The sequence below is a fragment of the Cherax quadricarinatus genome, chromosome 65 (genome assembly GCF_038502225.1).
Source record: "Cherax quadricarinatus isolate ZL_2023a chromosome 65, ASM3850222v1, whole genome shotgun sequence".
Classification (NCBI taxonomy): Eukaryota; Metazoa; Arthropoda; class Malacostraca; order Decapoda; family Parastacidae; genus Cherax; species Cherax quadricarinatus.
Window position 1 is genome coordinate 10,397,112 of NC_091356.1, and position 23,574 is coordinate 10,420,685.

Consider the following 23,574-nt stretch of genomic DNA (forward strand, 5'->3'; position numbering starts at 1 on the left):
AATTGTTAATTTGGCCAATTTAACACAGTTCAAAATATTCCAATTTCAAAATAGGGTCCAGAATAAACAATGTAGGTATTCCTGGAACTAAACTAACATTTCCTCTGTTCATTAGTTACATTTTGAGGCTTTACAAATAAATTCCATTTTGATTTTTTATTCACATAATGTATAAAGGCAAAGGGGATAAAAGAGTGCAAAAATTATAGGGGGATAAGTCTGTTGAGTGTACCTGGTAAAGTGTATGGTAGAGTTATAATTGAAAGAATTAAGAGTAAGACGGAGAATAGGATAGCAGATGAACAAGGAGGCTTTAGGAAAGGTAGGGGGTGTGTGGACCAGGTGTTTACAGTGAAACATATAAGTGAACAGTATTTAGATAAGGCTAAAGAGGTCTTTGTGGCATTTATGGATTTGGAAAAGGCGTATGACAGGGTGGATAGGGGGGCAATGTGGCAGATGTTGCAAGTGTATGGTGTAGGAGGTAGGTTACTGAAAGCAGTGAAGAGTTTTTACGAGGATAGTGAGGCTCAAGTTAGAGTATGTAGGAAAGAGGGAAATTTTTTCCCAGTAAAAGTAGGCCTTAGACAAGGATGTGTGATGTCACCGTGGTTGTTTAATATATTTATAGATGGGGTTGTAAGAGAAGTAAATGCGAGGGTCTTGGCAAGAGGCGTGAAGTTAAAAGATAAAGAATCACACACAAAGTGGGAGTTGTCACAGCTGCTCTTTGCTGATGACACTGTGCTCTTGGGAGATTCTGAAGAGAAGTTGCAGAGATTGGTGGATGAATTTGGTAGGGTGTGCAAAAGAAGAAAATTAAAGGTGAATACAGGAAAGAGTAAGGTTATGAGGATAACAAAAAGATTAGGTGATGAAAGATTGAATATCAGATTGGAGGGAGAGAGTATGGAGGAGGTGAACGTATTCAGATATTTGGGAGTGGACGTGTCAGCGGATGGGTCTATGAAAGATGAGGTGAATCATAGAATTGATGAGGGAAAAAGAGTGAGTGGTGCACTTAGGAGTCTGTGGAGACAAAGAACTTTGTCCTTGGAGGCAAAGAGGGGAATGTATGAGAGTATAGTTTTACCAACGCTCTTATATGGGTGTGAAGCGTGGGTGATGAATGTTGCAGCGAGGAGAAGGCTGGAGGCAGTGGAGATGTCATGTCTGAGGGCAATGTGTGGTGTGAATATAATGCAGAGAATTCGTAGTTTGGAAGTTAGGAGGAGGTGCGGGATTACCAAAACTGTTGTCCAGAGGGCTGAGGAAGGGTTGTTGAGGTGGTTCGGACATGTAGAGAGAATGGAGCGAAACAGAATGACTTCAAGAGTGTATCAGTCTGTAGTGGAAGGAAGGCGGGGTAGGGGTCGGCCTAGGAAGGGTTGGAGGGAGGGGGTAAAGGAGGTTTTGTGTGCGAGGGGCTTGGACTTCCAGCAGGCATGCGTGAGCGTGTTTGATAGGAGTGAATGGAGACAAATGGTTTTTAATACTTGACGTGCTGTTGGAGTGTGAGCAAAGTAACATTTATGAAGGGATTCAGGGAAACCGGCAGGCCGGACTTGAGTCCTGGAGATGGGAAGTACAGTGCCTGCACTCTGAAGGAGGGGTGTTAATGTTGCAGTTTGAAAACTGTAGTGTAAAGCACCCTTCTGGCAAGACAGTGATGGAGTGAATGATGGTGAAAGTTTTTCTTTTTCGGGCCACCCTGCCTTGGTGGGAATCGGCCGGTGTGATAATAAAAAAAAAAATAAAAAATAATGAATTTTTATTCACACCAAAAAATAGAAGATTTACTGTTATGCAATACTGTAATAATTGTATAAATATCATCACCATATTTGTGAATGCATATTAGACCCACCAGCTGGCGTGTATTAGACGTGTGAGGTCGTTTGTTTACTCTTGAATATCGTCAAAAATTTAACATTTCTGCTACTTTGAGCTCAGTTTCAAGCCATTTCCTGTGCTAAAACCAATCAAAATCATCTCTATTTCTGTAATATGTCATCCATTCTATCAAATGAGACCAAGAAATCGCAAATACAACTATAAAAAACATACGAAAAAACACTGCAAAGTCGCTGTTTTAATTGAAAAATCATGATTTCAGTTTTTTCTCTCATTATACACAGTGTGCTGCAGGATCTGTTTTATGTGGTGCACACATACCACATAGCTGTATTCTCTCATATCTAGGCCAAAATGTACCACTCACAGTTTATCAGAGTGAGCTGAGCTCATGACGTAGATCTACGGTTTGGACCCTGAATGTAAAGCCGTAGATCTACGGGACGGACCCTGAAAGGGTTAACAACATGGTCTCAGGAACAGAACTCCATCGTTATGTGAGGAGAGGCTGTATACTGCATTCTTTTATGCCTTAGACTGTTGCCTTCCCCCCAAAAAATTCTCAAAATGACAAATGATGGCAAAATATGAGAGGAGACGATGGCTCACAAACTTTTCTGAATGTATAGTGAGACTGAAGTATACCTCAGTACTGACTTGTCCACAGCTGTTGTCATAACCATGGTCTTCCTGCATGCAACCAAGTGTCACCCATTTCTGTATAAGCATTATATCATGCGGAAATGAACTTTGATTTTCCAGTCAAAGTACCATGGCTGAAACAAGTCAGAACAACACAATTTGTGAAACTAAATTTTTCTATCCATTCTGAACCATTATCAAGCCATGATAGCTTGCTAAAAGCCCAGAATGAACCAAATTGTCATATTAATTTATCTCTGAGTGAATTATGTAAGTAGCAATTGCTCATCAAATTCCCCTGGGCACCATGGCCAACCAACCACATGTATACTAACCATACCACTGGTGGGGATAGAACCCGCGATCTTAGTCTCAAAACTCCATGTATAATATATACGTACATTATTTTGCAAGTCTCTGATTACACTTTTTTTATTGAATTTCCAAATGCCTCCAATATTTTAATAACTCTGTATTGTTATTCTCAAATATGTGTAATCATAATTTAGTTTTGAGGCTGCCCACAAGCAGTAATATGCAAACACCCTAACTGTATACAGCCTCTCCTCAGCGACAGAGTTCCGTTCCTAAGACCATGTTGGTAAACAAATTTATTGGTAAGCAAGGAGCATACCATAATGGTAGTGAGTTTGTTTCAACCATCTTTGATATTGTTGTAATGTTACCTCAATACCATTTATAACATTTTTACTATATTTTTAAATGTTTATACAGTAGTGTACTGTATATTGTAATAAACAGAATAGAGGAAATCATTCCAATATGTACATATAGGTATGAATACTGGTCAGAAAGCCCGTCATAAGTCCGAGTTGTTGGTAAATGAGTACGCACTAAGCAAGGAGAGGCTGTAATATACTGTATTTCACTTTACAGAAATAGTTTTTATTTGACAGCCTGAGTATAAATTGGTGCAGTACCTGTACAAAAACCAGGTTCAATACAGTAGGACCCCCATATCCACAGGGGATACGTTCCAATGACTTGCTGTGCATACCGAAACCGTGTATAGTAGCAAACCCTATACAGTGAACCCCCGCGTTTCAGCGGTCGCAACATTCGTGAAATCCAACTTTCAGCAATTTTTTTCAGCAACTTTTTTTGGCAAAAAATAGCCTCACGGTTCGTGATTGTCGAGTGCGTGTTTCAGAGCTTGCCAGGATGTATGGCAAACACCATTCAACCATCACTTCAATCATGGCAAAGGGAAAGGAAATCAAGGAAGCTGTTGTTGCAAAAAGGGTAGATATGCTGACAAAAAAGAGATCGAAAACACTCAAAAGAAGTGGAGAGGTTATTGCTGGTGTGGATTACCCAAAATTAGTTAGCAGGAGATAGTGTTATGTAGTCACTCATTTGTGAAAAAGCAACGGAGTTGCATGATCTCGTAAAGAAAATGCCTGCAACGAGTGCTGATGTTTGTGATTTTAAGGCCAGCAAAGGCTGGTTTGAGAGATTTAAGAAGTGTAGTGGCATACACAGTGTGGTAAGGCATGGCGAGGCTGCGAGTGCTGACAATAAAGCGGCTGAAAAATATGTTCAGGAGTTCAAGGGGTACATAGAGACTGAACAATTCAAACCCCAACAAGTGTTCAATTGTGACAAAACAGGCCTGTTTTGGAAGAAAATACCATAGAGGATCTACATCACGCAGGAGGAAATGGCACTGCCAGGACACAAACCTATGAAAGACAGGCTAACTCTCATGTTTTATAGTAATGCTAGTGGGGATTTCAAAGTGAAGCCTTTACTGGTGTATCACTCTGAAAATCCCACAGTGTTCAAGAAAGACAGTGTCATTAACCCTTTGACTGTTTCAGGCCCCTCTCTGAAACTGTCATTCTATGTCGCTCAATTTTTGAAAAAAAAAAAAAATTTCTTATGAAATGATAGAGAATCTTTTCCCGATGGTAATGACACCAAAAGTTCGAAATTTGGTCGGAAACTCATGGAATTATGCTCCCGCGAATTTAGCAGTCTCAGCGACATAAGCGTATCGGCGATTTCGCCGACTTTGAGCCCTATTTTCAGCCAATTCCATTGTTCCAGTTGACCAAACTCATAGCTATTTCTTTAGAACTCCATTTTATCTATCAGCTGAGTACAAGAAACCTCCCATTTACTAATTTGGACTACCCAATATGGTGGTCAGAAATTGGCAATTTGGCCAATTTCACACAAACTAAAAAAGATGCCAATTTCAAAATAGGGTCCAGAATAAACAAGGTAGACATTCGTGGCACTAAAATAACATATGCTCTGTTCATTATTCACATCTCTAGGCTCCTCTTATATTATTATTGCTTTCTATTTTGATTTTTTATTCATACAAAAAATAAAAAATTTACTGTTATGCAGACAACTGCATTATTGTAAAAATGGTATAAATAATATCATTGCACTAGTGAAAGAATATTAGACTCCCCAGTTGACGTGTATTGGACGTGTGGTGTGATTTATTTACTCCTGAACATTGGTAAAATCGAACATTTCCGCTACTTTGAGCTCAGTTTCAAGGTCGTTTTCATCATCAAAGTAATGAAAATCATCTCTATTTCTGTAATATGTTTTCCATTTTATCACCTAAGACCATGAAAACGCGAATACAACGATAAATACTATACGAAAATACACCTCAAAGTCGGCGTTTTATTCCAAAAAACGATCATTTTTTTTTTCTCATTACGCAATGTGTGCTGCAGGATTTTTTTTATGTGGTGCACACTGACCACACAGACCCATTCTCTCACATGTGGGCCTACCAGCTTTCTCCCGCTTGATTTGAAGCCGCTAGAATTATTGATGTCACCGTGGTTGTTTAATATATTTATAGATGGGGTTGTAAGAGAAGTAAATGCGAGGGTCTTGGCAAGAGGCGTGGAGTTAAAAGATAAAGAATCACACACAAAGTGGGAGTTGTCACAGCTGCTCTTTGCTGATGACACTGTGCTCTTGGGAGATTCTGAAGAGAAGTTGCAGAGATTGGTGGATGAATTTGGTAGGGTGTGCAAAAGAAGAAAATTAAAGGTGAATACAGGAAAGAGTAAGGTTATGAGGATAACAAAAAGATTAGGTGATGAAAGATTGAATATCAGATTGGAGGGAGAGAGTATGGAGGAGGTGAACGTATTCAGATATTTGGGAGTGGACGTGTCAGCGGATGGGTCTATGAAAGATGAGGTGAATCATAGAATTGATGAGGGAAAAAGAGTGAGTGGTGCACTTAGGAGTCTGTGGAGACAAAGAACTTTGTCCTTGGAGGCAAAGAGGGGAATGTATGAGAGTATAGTTTTACCAACGCTCTTATATGGGTGTGAAGCGTGGGTGATGAATGTTGCAGCGAGGAGAAGGCTGGAGGCAGTGGAGATGTCATGTCTGAGGGCAATGTGTGGTGTGAATATAATGCAGAGAATTCGTAGTTTGGAAGTTAGGAGGAGGTGCGGGATTACCAAAACTGTTGTCCAGAGGGCTGAGGAAGGGTTGTTGAGGTGGTTCGGACATGTAGAGAGAATGGAGCGAAACAGAATGACTTCAAGAGTGTATCAGTCTGTAGTGGAAGGAAGGCGGGGTAGGGGTCGGCCTAGGAAGGGTTGGAGGGAGGGGGTAAAGGAGGTTTTGTGTGCGAGGGGCTTGGACTTCCAGCAGGCATGCTTGAGCGTGTTTGATAGGAGTGAATGGAGACAAATGGTTTTTAATACTTGACGTGCTGTTGGAGTGTGAGCAAAGTAACATTTATGAAGGGATTCAGGGAAACCGGCAGGCCGGACTTGAGTCCTGGAGATGGGAAGTACAGTGCCTGCACTCTGAAGGAGGGGTGTTAATGTTGCAGTTTAAAAACTGTAGTGTAAAGCACCCTTCTGGCAAGACAGTGATGGAGTGAATGATGGTGAAAGTTTTTCTTTTTCGGGCCACCCTGCCTTGGTGGGAATCGGCCGGTGTGATAATAAAAAAAAAAAAAAAAAAAAAAATATATACGTCAGAAACATTGGCTCGTAAGACGTATTTATACGTCGAAAACAGTCGAAGGGTTAAGGCTAATTTGTGTGTGATGTTGAAGGCTAACAGTAAGGCATGGGTCACGAGAGACATTTTCCTTGACTGGTTCAATGAAGTGTTTGGCCCCAGTGTGAAGAAATACCTCCTGGAAAATAAATTGGAACTCAAGTGTCCCCTGGTAATGGACAATGCTCCTGCTCATCCTCCAGACTTGGAAGAGCAAATGGTGGAGGAGTTTCATTTCATCAAAGTGAAGCTCTTGCCCCCTAATACCACTCCTCTCCTTCAACCCATGAACCAGCAGGTCATTTCAAACTTCAAAAAACTGTACACCAAAGCAGTGTTTCAAAAGTGCTTTCAAGTGACCTCAGACACTGAATTGACCTTAAGAGATTTCTGGAAAGATCACTTCAGTATCCTCCATTGCATAAACCTTATAGGTAAGGCTTTGGAGGGAGTGACTTCCAGGACTTTGAACTCTGCTTGGAGAAAATTGTGGCCACAATGTGTACAAGAGAGGGATTTTGAAGGGTTTGGGGCTGACCCTGAGGAGCCTATGCCAGTTGTGGAAAGTATTATGGCATTGGGGAATTCCATGGGGTTGGATGTGAGTTTCAAGGATGTGGAAGAGTTGATGGAGGACCACGATGAAGAGCTAACCACTACAGAGCTGCAAGACCTTCATCTGCAACAGCAACAGACCACAGCTCAGGAAATTGCTTTAGAGGAGGAAGAGAGATGGAGGAAGGTGCCTTCTTCAAAGATTAAGGGCATTTGTGCAATGTGGACAAAGGTGCAAACATTTATGGATGAACCTCACCCTGACAAGGCTGTTGCAGGTCATATTGGCAACATGTACAATGACAATGTTGTGTCCCATTTTAGGGATGTTTTAAAGAAATGTCCGAAACAGAGCTCTCTGAACAGATATTTTGTGTGACGGGTCCAGTGACTCAAGCTGGTCCCAGTGCCATTAAAAAACAAAGAAGGGAAGTAACCCCAGAAAAGGACTTGGTACCTGAAGTCTTTATGGAAGGGGATTCCCCTTCTAAACAATAGTGTACCTTCATCTTCTCCCCTCCTCCCATCTTCCATCCACCCAGAAGTCTTCAGTAAAGCTAAGTGTAATGTTGTTATTATTTTATATATGTATGTACTTGATTTATCATTGTTTTCTGTATGCAAATCTTTATTTAATTTGGAAAAAAAAATATTTTTTTAATATTTTTGGGTGTCTCAAACGAATTAATTGTATTTCCATTATTTCTTATGGGGAAAATGGTTTCGCTATTCGTGAATTTTGACTTTTAGCAGACTCTCTGGAACAGATTAATCACAAAAAAAACGAGGGTCCACTGTATATAAGTCCAATACGTTCCTATTATAAAGTTTAATTTCTAAATTATGCACAATAGGTGGAGAATTATCACTTTTTCACTGATGGGTAGCACTTCACAGCTTCTCTTGGGCTTTGAAGAACAGCCAGCTTTTCTACTTTTGCACTTTGGGCCATTATTATGCAAAATTATGAGGTATTTTAGGGCCACAGTAAACTGTGGATAACTGAAACCATGGATACTGAGTCAGTGGATACAAGGGTTCTACTGTATTTTTAAAGTAATTTATTTAACTAATATTCAGTAATACTAACAATTTTGGGATGCCCATATATTCATAGGTTAGGATTAGGCTAATTTTCCATTGTCTTAATTGTAGCAATTAAGATACCATGTTATCTTGCTTAAATATATCGAGCAGTGCATCAAAATTTTTGTATCAAGTATTTTTTTTAAGGAAGTTTGACTGTATAGGTTCACCTCTTCATTGAAAAAACAAATGTAACTTTTTAAATGAAGTCTGTCAGCTCTGAATAACAACTGTGACAAAAAATATAATATGGCCGTTGTGTTGAAAAAAAATCACATATGTATAATTAGATTTACATAGATTTATTAAATAATAAAGTAAACCCTTGACCTAAGCCTGTTTACAGAATTGTCCAGTATTGTTATTATTATTTTTGTAATTATAACTAAGCGCAAACCCGTAAGAGTCCAGCATTGCTATAATCACAGGAATGGCCTTCATATTCGGACTGAAATGTCAATTTGCATCATCAGACCCCTCTTCCCCACCCCAGTTAATCCATTATATCGAGGTGTTGAATACATACACACAAACACACATTTGGTTTCGAGATTTAACACCTTGCTTATCTTAAGACGGCATTGTATCTTAGCTGTGATATCTTTATTTACTAATAACATAAATGACTGTTGCGTTAACTTAAACATTGTAGTCTATTAAACATTAGGAATGTGAGTACTACTATGATCTTTACACAACATTCAACCATTCAAAATTAAGGTAGGTTAGATTACTAGGGTTTCAACATTCATCCATCCATGCCCTTCTAGGGAGGTGCTTTGATGCTGGTGAAGGGAACTGATCCAAGGAATAGGAGCTGCCTTAGCCATTCTAATATCAAACTTGGCCCTAATGTAATTTTTTCCCTTAAATATAATTATGATCCATTCAGGATCAGTGTTAAATTAATTAAAGTAGATGGTTCCCAGCGAGGGTAGAAACATTGGGCGTGTTTCTTTACACCAGTTGTCTATGTTCACCCATCAGTAAAATGGGTACCTGGGAGTTAGTTGACTGGTGTGGGTTGCATCCTGGGACAAAACTGACCTAATTTGAATGAAAAACTCTGCATAACAAGGGGCTTTCTGTACACTGTACATGTACACGTACTTACTATTATTGGCAAAAACTAAATTTTCTGAAATTCTTGAAAGAGGCTGTTTAGTATTTTTTTTTAAATTATTACATTGCAAGTGAGTTGCATTTACTAATTCAGAAATAATAAAATGAAGTCTTTTGAACTGGGTCTTAATATTAAGGCTTCAATTTACTTAGGTGTTAACAGCAAGGATACCTCATTTCCCAGAATAGAAAATATAATAAACTGTGTGTACATTAAGACATACATTTTCTTGGTGAATATGTACTGAGGGAGATATACAGTGGACCCCCGGATAACGATCAGCTCCCAACTCGACCAATTATGTAAATTTATTTTTGTAAGTGCTTTTGTAGGTGTATTTTTAGGGGTCTGAAATGGACTAATCTAATTCACAACATTTCTTATGGGAACAAATTCGGTCTATAACGGCACCCAAACAGACTTCTGGATTGAAATAATATCGTTATGCGGGGGTCCACTGTATTTCCAAAGACACAAACATACACATCTCAATATATAAACAGGTACCCATATCCATGTATATACCTCTGAGCCTAGTTAAAATGTTGTCTAATTAATTCCGATACTTTACACTGTTTCAGCAACTGTAATGTGCAAGGACTTTGATGCTCAAAAAAATTACATAACTACGTATTTAGTTTACAACACACAATTCAGTCACGAGTTCTTCTAATAAATTATCATCCAAATTTTTTAAATTATATCCTTTTATGCCTATTGTCATCAGGTAAATACCTTATAATTACCTGTTTTTTTACTCTTATTTAAATTGAACATGAAAAAAAAATTATTTTATATATGTAACTTTTCCTTTAAAGGGATGCCTTGATACAGGTGAAGGCCTCATAATCTGAAAAGCTGGAGCAAGCCTCCTCTTCATGATGAACCTGATTACCTCCCATTTATCATGCACTGTATGCCCCTTGTGGTTTTAGAATCTCGCCATTAATATAACTTGACAACTTTTAAAACATGCATTCTTCTAAGTAGGTTTTTGACTTTAACAAGAGATATTCAGTACAATAGATACAATAGCTTGAGTGTAGATGACAGGATTATTTACAAGATATTGGACTCTCTTTAGTATTCTTATATTATAGTTGATGAGTTGGGGAGAATGGTAACATTTAAATGTTCAAGGCTGGAACACCACAATGTAAATTCACAAAGTATATTTAAAACAGCAAATGCCAGTTATTAAAGATGAACATTGTGCCTGCAGATGCATCACTGGAACATTTGTATTTCTGTTTTCCTGTGTTTTATCACACACAAAGAATACAAGCTCCTCCCCAGTCTGTGTTATGTATTGTCATCATCAGTGGCCAGGCACTTAGTCCAGCTCACCTGGTACAGACAATGTAAGCCGCTTGGCCAGGTTTCTGTCATTGTGTAAGCACTTGCAAGGATGTACAAACAGTAGCACACAAGAAATGCATCGCTGAGATTTAAGGAATCTTGTTTTTTGCGGCCACATACGAACAAGCAACTACACAGGTGCAGACATAATGATTTTCTGCATCATATTCCAGAATGACTAGGTTTTTGTCACTCGTTCACCATTTACAATGGTATATCCGTCATATAAAGCTTTGATTTGACGAGAGTAGAATCAGCTGAGTTCGATGGGAATGTCTGCCCGTCCTCGCTGATCACTCGCAGCAATGAAGGAGACTGCAGATTTAAGAAAGTGGTATGAGAATACACATACAGCATATAGTATATGCAAAGCTCACATTCACTGAATTAGATATTTTGCATTTTATATAATTTTTATTTAGGGACATTGCATATAAATATTAAGAAATGCATTTCACTTTTTTCACATCAGTATACTGTTCATTATGAAATTAATGTCATGTGAAAGATTCTTAAATTTTATATTTAACCTATTACCTTTAAGTAATAGCTTCAAGTTTAAATATCCACTCCTCTTTATTTAAATGTTACTTATCAGGTCATATATCTACATTGTAAAATTACATACACTGAAAGTATGTAGTTGAAAAAGACAAGTAGCAAAAGTAATCTTGATTAATATGAGGTCTCGTGTACATGAGACTATCAGGAGTGCACAATATCAAAACCCACTTCCATGGCCTTCATAATCCTCCCACACTCTTAATAATCACGGATATTAGCAAGACTAATTCACATGTCTCTGTTTCATTTATCAAATCTCTGTAAGCTTTGTATTCAAACTCTAAATTTAGTTCTGAATTTAACCCCCATTGTCCCCTCAAGGAAGGTTCCTTGATGTTGGTGAGGGGCTCTTGATTTAGGGAATTGGATCTGTGCTCCAGTTCCCCGAATTAAGCCTGAATGCCTTCCACATTGTATAATCCTCCGGGTTTAGCGCTTCCCCCTTGATTATAATAATAATAATAACCCCCATTGTGTTGCTTTTTTCATACCTTTCCCTTCCTGCTTGGGGAGTTCTGACTATTCATTTGCCCTTCTAGGCCCAAAGGCTCGTATGTCTGCTGAAAACTTGTATTTGCTCTACCTTGAGCACTTTCAGTCACATTCTTATGCTATCAGTGTGCACACAGATGGTTCCAATGTCTCACAGTTGATTTCCCTGATAAACTAATCCAGGACATATACTAGAATTGGCAAGCATTTTCAGAGCAGAATTGTATGTAATTAGTTATATAAAATTAAGGTGTACTTACTCCATTCACCTGAATGCATGCAAGGAATAAATAAATTTTGATTTTCCTGACATATTGATTTAATTTAAGTTTGTACTATATTAATGCAAATGAGAATAAACACAGCATGTGTTTTTTAAATTTGCGCCAAAACAATTTAATTTTCAAATACACAAATAACTTGCACATAGGAGAGAAGAGCTCACAACGACATTTTGGTCCGACATGGACCATTTACAAAGTCTCACTAACAGAAACGAGTGACTTTGTAAGTGGTCCAAGTCAGACCAAATGTCGTTGGAAGCTTCTCTCTCCTACATGTGGGATATTTGTGTATTGTTCCAGTCACAGTACTGTGCCTTTTTTAACTTAAAAATCTTAAAATGTACTTTATCTAATACTGTATAGTATAATATTATCACTTAGATCATAGTTTTGGGATGTGCAAATTAATATGTATTCACTAAGTTATAATAATAAATGTAAATTTGGGTATAGTAAAATAAAATCATAGGGTAAAATAAGTAATTCATATTGTTCTGTTCTTGCAGGTACTCTAACATCTAATCCATGATGATGTCTTACAGTAAAGAAGAATGCATCCAAATAATTCTACTCTTAGGAAATTAAAGTCAGAGGGAGACCACTGAGGAATTTGGTTGCATCCAAACCATGCAATGATAACACAGCTGGAAAGAGTTTGAAATAAGACAGTCTTACACAAATAACCCGCACATAAAAGAGAGAAGCTTACGACGACATTTCGGTCCGACTTGGACCATTGACAAAGTCACACTAACCAGAGGTGGAGCAGGACGGCTATATATAGCCGTCCTGCTCCACCTCTGGTTAGTGTGACTTTGTCAATGGTCCAAGTCGGACCGAAACGTCGTCGTAAGCTTCTCTCTTTTATGTGCAGGTTATTTGTGTATCGTTCCTGTCACGCTATTGTGCCTTTTTTGTTATTTAAGACAGACTGCAAAGGAACAAGGAGGATTTAGGAAAGGTAGGGGATATGCAGACTAAATGTTTACCTTAAAGGGCATAAGTAAACAATATTTGAGTAAATGTAAGGGACAATTTGTTGCATTTATGAATTTAGATAAGGCATGTGATAGCGCACAGGGATAGAATGTGGCAGGTACTATAAATACAGTGGTACCTTGGGATACGAACTTAATTTGTTCGAGAAGGCTGTTTGAGTGCTAAAAAATCCTCTTATCTCACAATATTAACCAAATCAACCAAAACATGTGCTAATTAGTTTTATTATGTGACCTCCTGGCTTTTAATTCTGCTAATCCATAAAATATTACCATCTGCACCATTACTTGTAAGGTAGATTTTGTGTGCAATTTCAAGATTATTTTACCAAACCCTACTCTACCTTACTACCTCTCACTTGTATTAAATTCAAATGAGATTGTAAAGCAGTTAACCACTACTTCTTGTATAGTTTTAAGCATAGTTACTATGTATTATTATCTTATCTAGTTTTAATTAGTTACTATGTATTTATTAGGATTAGTTTGCCCAAAATGCCTCGGCATGATAGTGGCTACCTTTGTACTTAGCAAATCAAAACTGTAATTACACATTGTAACCTTTACAAAGAAATGAACTTTATTTTACATAAGGAATGTAAATTAGACTAATCTGTTTCGGACCCCCCAAAAATACACTTACATAAATACGCTTATATAATTGTTCGAGTTTTGAGCTGTTCGTGAAAGTTGTGAAAGAACTGAATTCTATGGTGTTGGGGAGAGGTATAGTAATCACGTGTTTTTTTTTTTTTTTTTTTTTTTTTTTTTTTTTTTTGTTTTTTTTTTGCTGATGACAAAGTGCTTTTGGGAGAATATACATAATGTTGCAGTTTTATAACTGTAGTGTAAAGCACTATGAAAAAACCTGTGAACATATTCCATCATTTTTGGCTCACCCTACCCCTGTTGAAGATAACTGATGTGCTAAAAACATACATGAGCAGCCTCCACCTGAGGTAGGAAAATAAAAAGAGGAAGCATTTTCACAGTTATTCACCCTATTACACAACCCAGGGCAACATGGAGTTAGAGCAGATGGCACCTGCCTGTCCCAGCTACTGGACGACTATGACAAGGTCCTTGATGCTGTAGAGGATAAACAAAATACAGATGCAGTATACACAGACTTTGCAAAAGCTTTCAACGGGTGTGATCATGGTGTAATAGTACACAAAATGTGTGATAAAGGAATAACAGGAAAAGTTGGTAGATAGATCTATAACTTCCTGACAAACAGAACACTAATAGTTAACAGAGTAAAGTCTGAGGGAGCTACAGTGAAAAGCTCTGTTCCACAAGGCACAGCGCTCACTCCCAGTCCATTCTTCATCCACATACCAGAGCTGTAAGCCATAGCTCCATGTCTTCCTTTGCAGATGACACCCAAATTGCTATGACAGTGACCTCCATCGAAGACACTGCAAAACTCCAAGCGGAAATCAACCAAATCTTCCAATGGGCCACTCAGAACAATATGAAGTTCAATGAAGAGAAATTTCAAATACTCAGATATGAAAAACTTGAGGAAATTAAAACTGTTTCAGGATATACTACAAATTCTAACCATACAGTAGAGCAAAAAAGTAATGTGAAAGACCTGAGAGTGATAATGTCAGAGGATCTCGCCTTCAAAGACCACAATAACGTATCTACCACATCTGCTAGGAAAATGATAGGATGGATAATGAGAACCTTCAAAACTAAGGACACCAAGCCCATGATGATCCTCTTCAAATTGCTTCTCTCTAGGCTGGAATACTGCTGTACACTAACTCTCCCCCTTCAAGGCAAGCGAAACTGTTGACCTGGAGAGTGTACAAAGAACTTTCACAGCACACACAAGTACAATAAGGCACCTAAATTAATGGGAGTGGTTAAAATCCCTTAATTTGTATTCCCTGGAATGCTGGCAAGAGAGATGCATGATAATATACACTTGGAAAATCGTAGAAGGATTAGCATCAAACTTGCACACTAAAATCACTCTGTGAAAGCAAAGGACTCAGCAGGAGATGCAACATTCCTCCAATGAAAAGTAGGGATGCCACAAGTACACTGAAAGACAACACAATTAGTGTCCAGGGCCCAAGACTGTTCAGCTGCCTCCCAGCATACATAAGGGGGATTACCAATAGACCCCTGGCTGCCTTGAAGGCACTGGATAGGCACCTAAAGTCAGTACCTGACCAGCCGGGCTGTGGTTTGTATGTCAGTTTGCATGTAGCCAGCAGTAACAGCCTGATTGATCAGACCCTGATCCACCACAAGGCTTGGTGTTGGATCGAACTGAGGGGGCGTTGACCCCAGAAACCCTCTCCAGGTAATTGCTGTCATCAAACTCAGATGACCCTTCTGAACTGGAGATGTGGAGAAATTTTCTCCAGGAGGGGGGTATTAGCCCCCTTCAGCCATGAGGGGCCCCCTCTCAGAAGGGGCAAGCATCTTGTATACTGCTACAGCAAGTAATTGATCCCAGATGCAATACGAGTATGTGACGTGGTCAAGCGACCGCTGCTCCTTGCAAGAGTCCAGTGTTGCAAAGTGTAGTTTAATAAGAGACAGTCCATCTCTTACCTTAGCAGGACAATTAAGGAAAATCCTGCTCCCACTTTATTACCATGATAAAGATAGTGTACATTGTTGTCTATGCTTAAGACAGCCAGAATCAAGCATTCTGCTTTGCTTCATGGAGGAAGTTTGGCAAGGAAGCAAAAAGTACTAGGTCAGCTTTTCCTTTATGTTCGAGGGACACTGCAGCGGTGTAGGAGGCTGTGAGGTCAGATTACTTTTCACCCTACTGGGAGTCACACTGACGCCAGGATAAACAACAAAGAACACTGATCCGTGCGTTAGTGTGAACAAAGTGTCTCACAAAACACAATAAACACTTACAGAGAAGTGTGATCAACTTCTTTAGTGATAAGATTGTGAACATTAAAGACAAATCTTGTGGAACATAGTGTACCAGTGTGCGTATTCCTAGACTATGGAAGACGTGGACATCCAAGGACACTTCAGCTTCTATAAAGTCACCGATATCTGTCGAGGGTGTAAAAAACACCATAGCTCACGCTACAAGAGCAAGGTGGGTTGCAGATTTCTTGTAGTACGGGGGACTGCGCAGTTCTTGTGTCGCAAGGAGTTTGTAATCAACCTATAGTCAGCAGTAAGGTGTGGACTTTTGAGTCCACACAAGTGTTGTCAGGCATCAGTGGCTGATATATGCTGACATAACACCCCCTAGGGGTAATTTATAATCCTACCTGATATACTTTATTACAGCCTGTTGTGAAGTGGATGAGACAACTTCTCAAGACCTCGTCTGCAGGGGCGACTGTGTGGACGATAGCCGTCTTATCAGCTAAGTACTCCCTACATTTAATCTTTAACCTTAGCTGGTAAACCATTTCTCAACAGGAGAGTGCAGGCACCATACTTCCCACCTCAAGGTCTCAAATCAGGCTGATTGCTCTGAATTTGTTATTAAATTTTACTTTGCTTACATTCCAACAGCACAAAGTCATGAAACCCATACCCCTTAACTCTGCAACTAGCTGTAGGGTATAAACTATGAGAAAAGGATAACAGAGCTGAACTTGTTGTGTGTAATAAAAAATATGTACATACACCTACCATCCGACTTACGACCGTGTTTTTTATGCCAAATTTCTGGGAAATAAACAACTATTTGTGTTGTACACAGTGTTTATCCTAAACCTTACAGTATAAAATACAGTACTAACAGCATATAAAGTAAAGTGAAACATGAAATACCAAAATAAAACAATAAAATAAAGTCATTACAAAAATGTTTTGTTCATATTCAGTAGTAAAGTTCGACTTACGACCATTTCGACTTACAACTGGTTTCTCGGAACCGAACTCGGTCGTAAGTCGGATGGTAGGTGTATTATTCTCATATACTTGTAGTCATAATTTAGTTTTAAGGCTGCCCTAAATGCCTTGCATAATAAGGAGTTTTCTGTAAAGCAGTTTATATATGTCAGTCACCCTTATTGTTTAATATACTACTGTGCTACACTTCTTGTTACAGTGAACCCCCGCCTTACGAACGCATCGCGTTACATTAAATCCGCCATACAAAGCATTTGAACGCAAAAATTTTCCCTCGCCTCACAATAAAAAACTCGCCTTACGTAATTCGTCTGGGACGCATCCCATGTGTGACCTCAACGCCAGTGTTTACAAGCCAGCCAGTGTGGTCGCATCTATGCATACATTCGGTACATTTCACATTATCATGGTGTTTTTAGTGCTTGTAACTGCAAAATAAGTCACCATGGACCCCAAGAAAGCTTCTAGTGCCATCCCTGTGGTAAAAAAGGTGAGAATTAGTATGGAATTGAAAAAGAGATTAAGGAAATGTGTGCAAAGTGGGTTGAACTGCAAACCTTTACTGATGAAAATCACCCTGACACAGCTACTGCAAGCCATGTTGGCAACCTGTACAATGACAATGTTATGGCCCATTTTAGGAAAGTCTTAAAGGAACGGGAGGTACAGAGTTCTTTGGACAGATTTGTTGTGTGACAGAGGTCCAGTGACTCTCGGGCTGGTCCTAGTGGCATTAAAAGAAGGGAAGTAACCCCGGAAAAGGACCTGCTACCTCAAGTCCTAATGGAAGGGATTCCCCTTCTAAACAATAACTTTTACACTCTCCCCTCCTCCCATCCCATCAATCACCAGATCTTCAATAAAGGTAAGTGTCATGTATTTTATTCTTAGTAGAGTAGTAATTGTGCATGTCTTCAGTTTGTGTGTACTAAAATTAATATTTCATGTGGTAAAATTTTTTTTTTTTTTTTTTCATACTTTGGGGTGTCAGGAACGGATTAATTTGATTTCCAATGGGGAAAATTAATTCGGTTAACGATAATTTCGGCTTACAATGAGCTCTCAGGAACAGATTAATATCGTAAGATGGGGGTCCGCTGTAATATAGTCACAGGGAAGCGCCAAACCCGTAGGATTATACAGGCTACACTTCATAGAAATAGTTTGTTGTCTATTTGTGTTTGCTGGGCTTGAGTCCCTGCTCTCAACTCTGCCTGCCATTACTTGTTTCTAGCTTCTTAGACTTTTTCATACCTACTCTTCAAACTGTGTAACAAATTTCCCTCACATTGTCTAACTATTCCACTTGTCTACCAAGCTTGAGACTTAAATGCTTCCTTACAGCCCTATGGGCAATCTATATACAGGGGAACCTCGTTATGCGACCTCAATTCATTCCAGAAGGCCGTTCGAGTGCTGCTCTGTTTGAATATCGAACAAGTTCTTCCCAACCAATTTTCTGTTTGGTTGGCTGTTATCACTAATCATCATAGACCCCATGGTGACTTATTTATACAATACAAAAAAAATTTGAAAATGCACGAAATAATTTACAGTGAAGTTCTGGCAGGTCATATTTGTTTGGTTGAGTGCTGAGCTTTGTTCGAATAGGGAGCTGGTCATATACCAAGGTTCCAATGTATTTAGTTTACATGCGTTTCCTCAGTACACCAACTTACCGTCCTTCTCATCACACTTGGGTCCGAGCCATCCTGGGGTGCATGAGCAGTGACCTGTAGCAGGGTGGCATGTGCCACCATTGTGGCACTCACACACTTGTTGGCACCCCCGCCCATACCTGCCTGTCCCGCATGCTGTAAAAATAAACATGTCATAATCTTGCCTTAAACTTGTCCAAACTACATTTAATGAGGTGATAATTATAAAAGAAAAATATAGAAATGAAATCATAAGCTTGATTCTCTCACTCCAAAATATTTTATGTTTTGTATAATATCTTACACTCCCTTTGCTCTTTGATGATTGTGAAGGACTCTTGATCCAGGGAATTTAAACTACCCTTCACTTGGCTAAAACCTTGTCTACCATTCCTTATTTTCCAGGTGCTGTATGATCCCTATAGATGTAATGTTTCACCAAAAATATTACACTAGTCATACACCCTTCATACCAGTGAAGGGCTAATAATCTAAGAAATTGTAGCCTTCCTTCTTTCTTTGGATTAAATCTAATCTCCCATTCCCCAGGCACTGTATGACCCCATGGATTAAGTTCTTCCCCATTATTATTATTGTACTATCATAATAAAAGTGAAAAATAATAATTTCATTAAGAACCTAGCAATAATAAATATGATTTACGTATGCGAGTGAGGGTACTCACGCATAAGACAGTATTCTCCCTTAGTGCCAGGTGGGCACTGGCAGTCTCCAGTTTCTCTGTGGCATGGGTACTCTCCACACTGACACTCCTCACGACAATGGACACCATACTTCCCTGAAATTATATGAAGGATACAGTTCCCCTGTAAACTTTAGTAGACATGAAATTAATAGTGGAGTTATGAGAGGTGTGTATTTTTCATTGTATAAAGACATTGTGAAGTATTCATCCTGCAATGTGTTTGTACATAAATAGTATATAGAACTGAAAAGATGAATTACATCTGGGTTGCATATGTGTAATTCTGCAATGTGTAGGGCCCCACTTGTATGGCAGGTTAGGTTCCAGGCTACCACCAGAAAGCAGAATGCCATTTTTCACTTATAAATGCATATAAATACCAGATAAGATTACACTAACATATATTAAATTAGCAATATAACCAGGCATTAAAAACAATGGAAAGTAAAATACACACACAGTACACTCATTACTTACCTTAAAATATTTGTAGTCTTAATGTAAGGTGAGAGGCAAGTAGTATCTATTGTAAGAAGTCAGGTGTGGGAAGTATGATAGCTAGCCAGGCCACCCCACCCACATGTAATGTACTATGTACATCTACAGTGCCCCAGAGCGATAAAATGCATATGCACTATACTTAATGTAGGGTGAGAGGCGAGTAAGTGAGGTAAAACGAATAAATGAAAAAGAGAGAGAACAAATAAATGGGAGGAGAGAGATGTGGAGCAGTGTACACAAGTAGGCAAATGTGTCTGGTTTTGGTTCACACACTTAACATCTCATACTGTGGGGTATATTTATCATGTTTATATGTTACATAGCATGTTTATTATATAATTTTGAAAAAAATATCATAAATTAATGAAAATGTTAATATTAACATATACAACATTTAATATGCCTCAGAGTGATTATTATTGCGTATTATTAATATGGCATCCTCAAGACTAATAAGACACTCTTAGTGATTTTAATGTGTACCTGCATGCCAGCATAGTAAGTTTATTTAGGTACAGGTGCACAAAAGTTTAGTTATCAGAGTATATATAAAACATGAAATAACTTTAAAGCACTTGAAATTTTGGAAAGTTTCTAGACATAATGGGGAGACACGGTGCTCATGGAGCTCACAGAAAATGTAAACAAACCAGGTGGGGCACGGTGACTATTAAAAAGTCAGGTGGGGGGAGCCATATAGCGAGTTTTGGTGATAATTTGAAATGTCCATATTAGCGGAGTGCCGTAAGGCGAAACACTGTTTACTGTGTGTATGTATATCTTCTTCTTTCTTTCAACACACCGGCCATATCCCACCGAGGCGGGGTGGCCCAAAAGGAAAAACGAAAGTTTCTCCTTTTACATTTAGTAATATATACAGGAGAAGGGGTTACTAGCCCCTTGCTCCCGGCATTTTAGTTGCCTCTTACGACACGCATGGCTTACGGAAGAAGAATTCTGTTCCACTTCCCCATGGAGATAAGAGGAAATAAACAAGAACAAGAAAGAAAATAGAAGAAAACCCAGAGGGGTGTGTATATATGCCTGTACATGTATGTGTAGTGTGACCTAAGTGTAAGTAGAAGTAGCAAGATGTACCTGAAATCTTGCATGTTTATGAGACAGAAAAAAGACACCAGCAATCCTACCATCATGTAAAACAATTACAGGCTTTCATTTTACACTCACTTGGCAAGACTGTAATACCTCCCTGGGTGGTTGCTGTCTACCAACCTACTGCCTTTAATATATATATATATATATATATATATATATATATATATATATATATATATATATATATATATATATATATATATATATATATATATATATTTTTCTTTCAACACACCGGCCGTATCCCACCGAGGCAGGGTGGCCCAAAAGAAAAAACCAAAGTTTCTCCTTTCAAATTTAGTAATATATACAGGAGAAGGGGTTACTAGCCCCTTGCTCCCATATATATATATATATATATATATACAGGAAGGCCCCGCTTTACGGCGTTTCACTTTACGGCGTTCCGCTAATACGGACATTTCAAATTATGACCAAAACTCGCTATATGGCTCCCCCCACCTGACTTTCTAATACGGTCACCGTGCCCCACCCTGTTTGTTAACATTCTCCATGAGCTCAGTAAGCACTAAGTCTCTCCATTTTGTCTGGAAACTCCAAAATTTCAAATGTTTTTAAAAGTTATTTCATATTTTATATATACTCTGATAATTATACTTATGTATACCTGTACCTAAATAAACTTACATACATCGAGTCATTTAAATGTCGTATATTACGTTAATATACACATTTTCATTAATCCATCCATGATATTTTTTTCAAAATTATATAATAAACACGATGCATAACATATAAATAAGATAAATACACCCCACAGTAGAATAAATAAACATAAATGTGATCTGTGGTAGCAGACGACTTCCACAAGTGACGCCATAATAACAATAGTCACGGAGTCTCATTAAATGTCGTATATTACGGTAATATACACATTTTCATTAATCCATCCATGATATTTTTTTCAAAATTATATAATAAACACGATGCATAACATATAAATAAGATAAATACACCCCACAGTAGAATAAATAAACAAATGTGAGATGTGAGCAGACGACTTGCACAAGTGGTGATAATAACAATACTGAGTCTCATTAAATGTCGTATATTATGGTAATATACACATTTTCATTAATCCATCCATGATATTTTTTTCAAAATTATATAATAAACACGATGCATAACATATAAATAAGATAAATACACCCCACAGTAGAATAAATAAACATAAATGTGATCTGTGGTAGCAGACGACTTCCACAAGTGGTGATAATAACAATAGTCACGGAGTCTCATTAAATGTCGTATATTACGGTAATATACACATTTTCATTAATCCAGCCATGATATTTTTTTCAAAATTATATAATAAACACGATACATAACATAAAAAGATGATAAATACACCCCACAATAGAATAAATAAACATAAATATAAGATGTGGGAGCCTGGTTTGTTTACTCTGTGCCTGGCCTGTCACCTCTCATGTACTCATTCTTTCTCTCTCTCATTTATTCGTTTTATCTCATTTACTTAATCCTGACCCTACATTAAGACTACAAATATTTTAAGGTAAGTAATGAGTGAACTGTATATACATTTTATCGCTCTGGGATGCTTAAATATCATAGAATAGTATGTGTGGGTGGGGTGGCCTGGTGAAATAGCCTGGCTATTACAATACATACCACACTTGATTTCTTACAATAAATACTACTTGTCTCACCCTAGATTAAGACTATAAATATTTTAAGGTAAGTAATGAGTGCACTATGTGTGTATTGTACCTTTTTATTGTTTTTTGATGCCTGGTTCTATTGCTAACTTAATATATGTTAGTGTAAACTTGTTATCTAGTGTTTGTATGCATTTATAAGTGGAAAAAAAGGGTGTTCCACTTTACAGCGATTTCCGCTTTACGGCGGTAGCCTGGAACCTAACCCGCCGTATAAGTGGGGCCTTCCTGTATATATATATATATATATATATATATATATATATATATATATATATATATATATATATATATATATACCCAGAAGCTTGCATCTTTTGGCACATATTTGCTGAACTTATTTAATTCCAGTTTTGAGGATTAAAATAGTCTAGTGGAGCATAGGTAACACAAAATCTTAATGGCCCTTCATGTAGCAAATACACTTTAAACCCAGTAAATTTTAAAATAATTTCATAATGACTTGTTTTCCACACACATACATTTCCCACAAACTCAGTCTATTCTTGTAACTGTTTTTATTCCTTTCTCACTTGCTATATTACCCATATGAATTACCCTATGAATTAAATACTCTTTTCAGGACTCACCTGAAGGGCAGGCATCAGCACAGGTGTCACCTGTAAAGCCTGGGGCACAGCGACACTGGCCAGTACTGGGGTCACAGGTGGCACCGTTGTGGCATTCACAAGCACGAGTACAATAGGCACCAAAGAATCCGGCCGGACACTCTGGGGAAAGAAGAGTGAGTGAATATTGCTTTGTTTACAGTATGTTCCATGTTGGGTATAAGTATAGTGTTGTGGAGGCGATAATTTGTGAAAAGGCAAGGCAGTTGCATGCGGATCTTGCAAGGAAAACACCTGGACAGAGTGCTGCTGTTAGCGAATTTAAGGCCAGCAGAAGCTGGTTCGACGAATTCAAAAAGCGAACCGGCATACACAGTGTGATAAGGCATGGCGAGGTTTTAAGTTCGGACAAACATGGGGCCAAAGAATTCGTTGATGAATTCAAGGAGTATGTAGAGGCTGAAGGATTCCTCCCCCAACAAGTCT

At 38.3% G+C, this 23,574-nt stretch overlaps 1 protein-coding gene and 2 long non-coding RNA genes across 6 annotated transcripts in view; 2 read left to right on the plus strand and 1 right to left on the minus strand.

The window, feature by feature from the left end:
• LOC128700497 (uncharacterized) overlaps window positions 1–12,707 on the plus strand; it is a 106,001-nt gene extending 93,294 nt beyond the window's left edge. Inside the window, exon 4 of the long non-coding RNA XR_011393834.1 lies at window positions 12,489–12,707. This is a non-coding gene — a long non-coding RNA (uncharacterized lncRNA). The remainder of the gene's footprint in view (window positions 1–12,488) is intronic.
• LOC128700496 (multiple epidermal growth factor-like domains protein 6) overlaps window positions 8,440–23,574 on the minus strand; it is a 434,002-nt gene continuing 418,867 nt past the window's right edge. For all 4 annotated transcript variants that reach the window (XM_070098931.1, XM_070098929.1, XM_070098930.1 and 1 more), the window contains 4 exons: window positions 23,110–23,250; window positions 19,182–19,295; window positions 18,518–18,652; window positions 8,440–10,957 (listed from right to left, as the gene is read on the minus strand). In XM_070098931.1, coding sequence (XP_069955032.1) covers window positions 10,896–10,957; window positions 18,518–18,652; window positions 19,182–19,295; window positions 23,110–23,250 — 452 coding nt within the window. In that variant the 3' untranslated portion in view covers window positions 8,440–10,895. The remainder of the gene's footprint in view (window positions 10,958–18,517; window positions 18,653–19,181; window positions 19,296–23,109; window positions 23,251–23,574) is intronic.
• The window catches only part of LOC138854641 (uncharacterized), a 33,154-nt gene continuing 22,392 nt past the window's right edge, over window positions 12,813–23,574 (plus strand). The window contains exons 1-2 of the long non-coding RNA XR_011393835.1: window positions 12,813–12,943; window positions 23,103–23,264. This is a non-coding gene — a long non-coding RNA (uncharacterized lncRNA). The remainder of the gene's footprint in view (window positions 12,944–23,102; window positions 23,265–23,574) is intronic.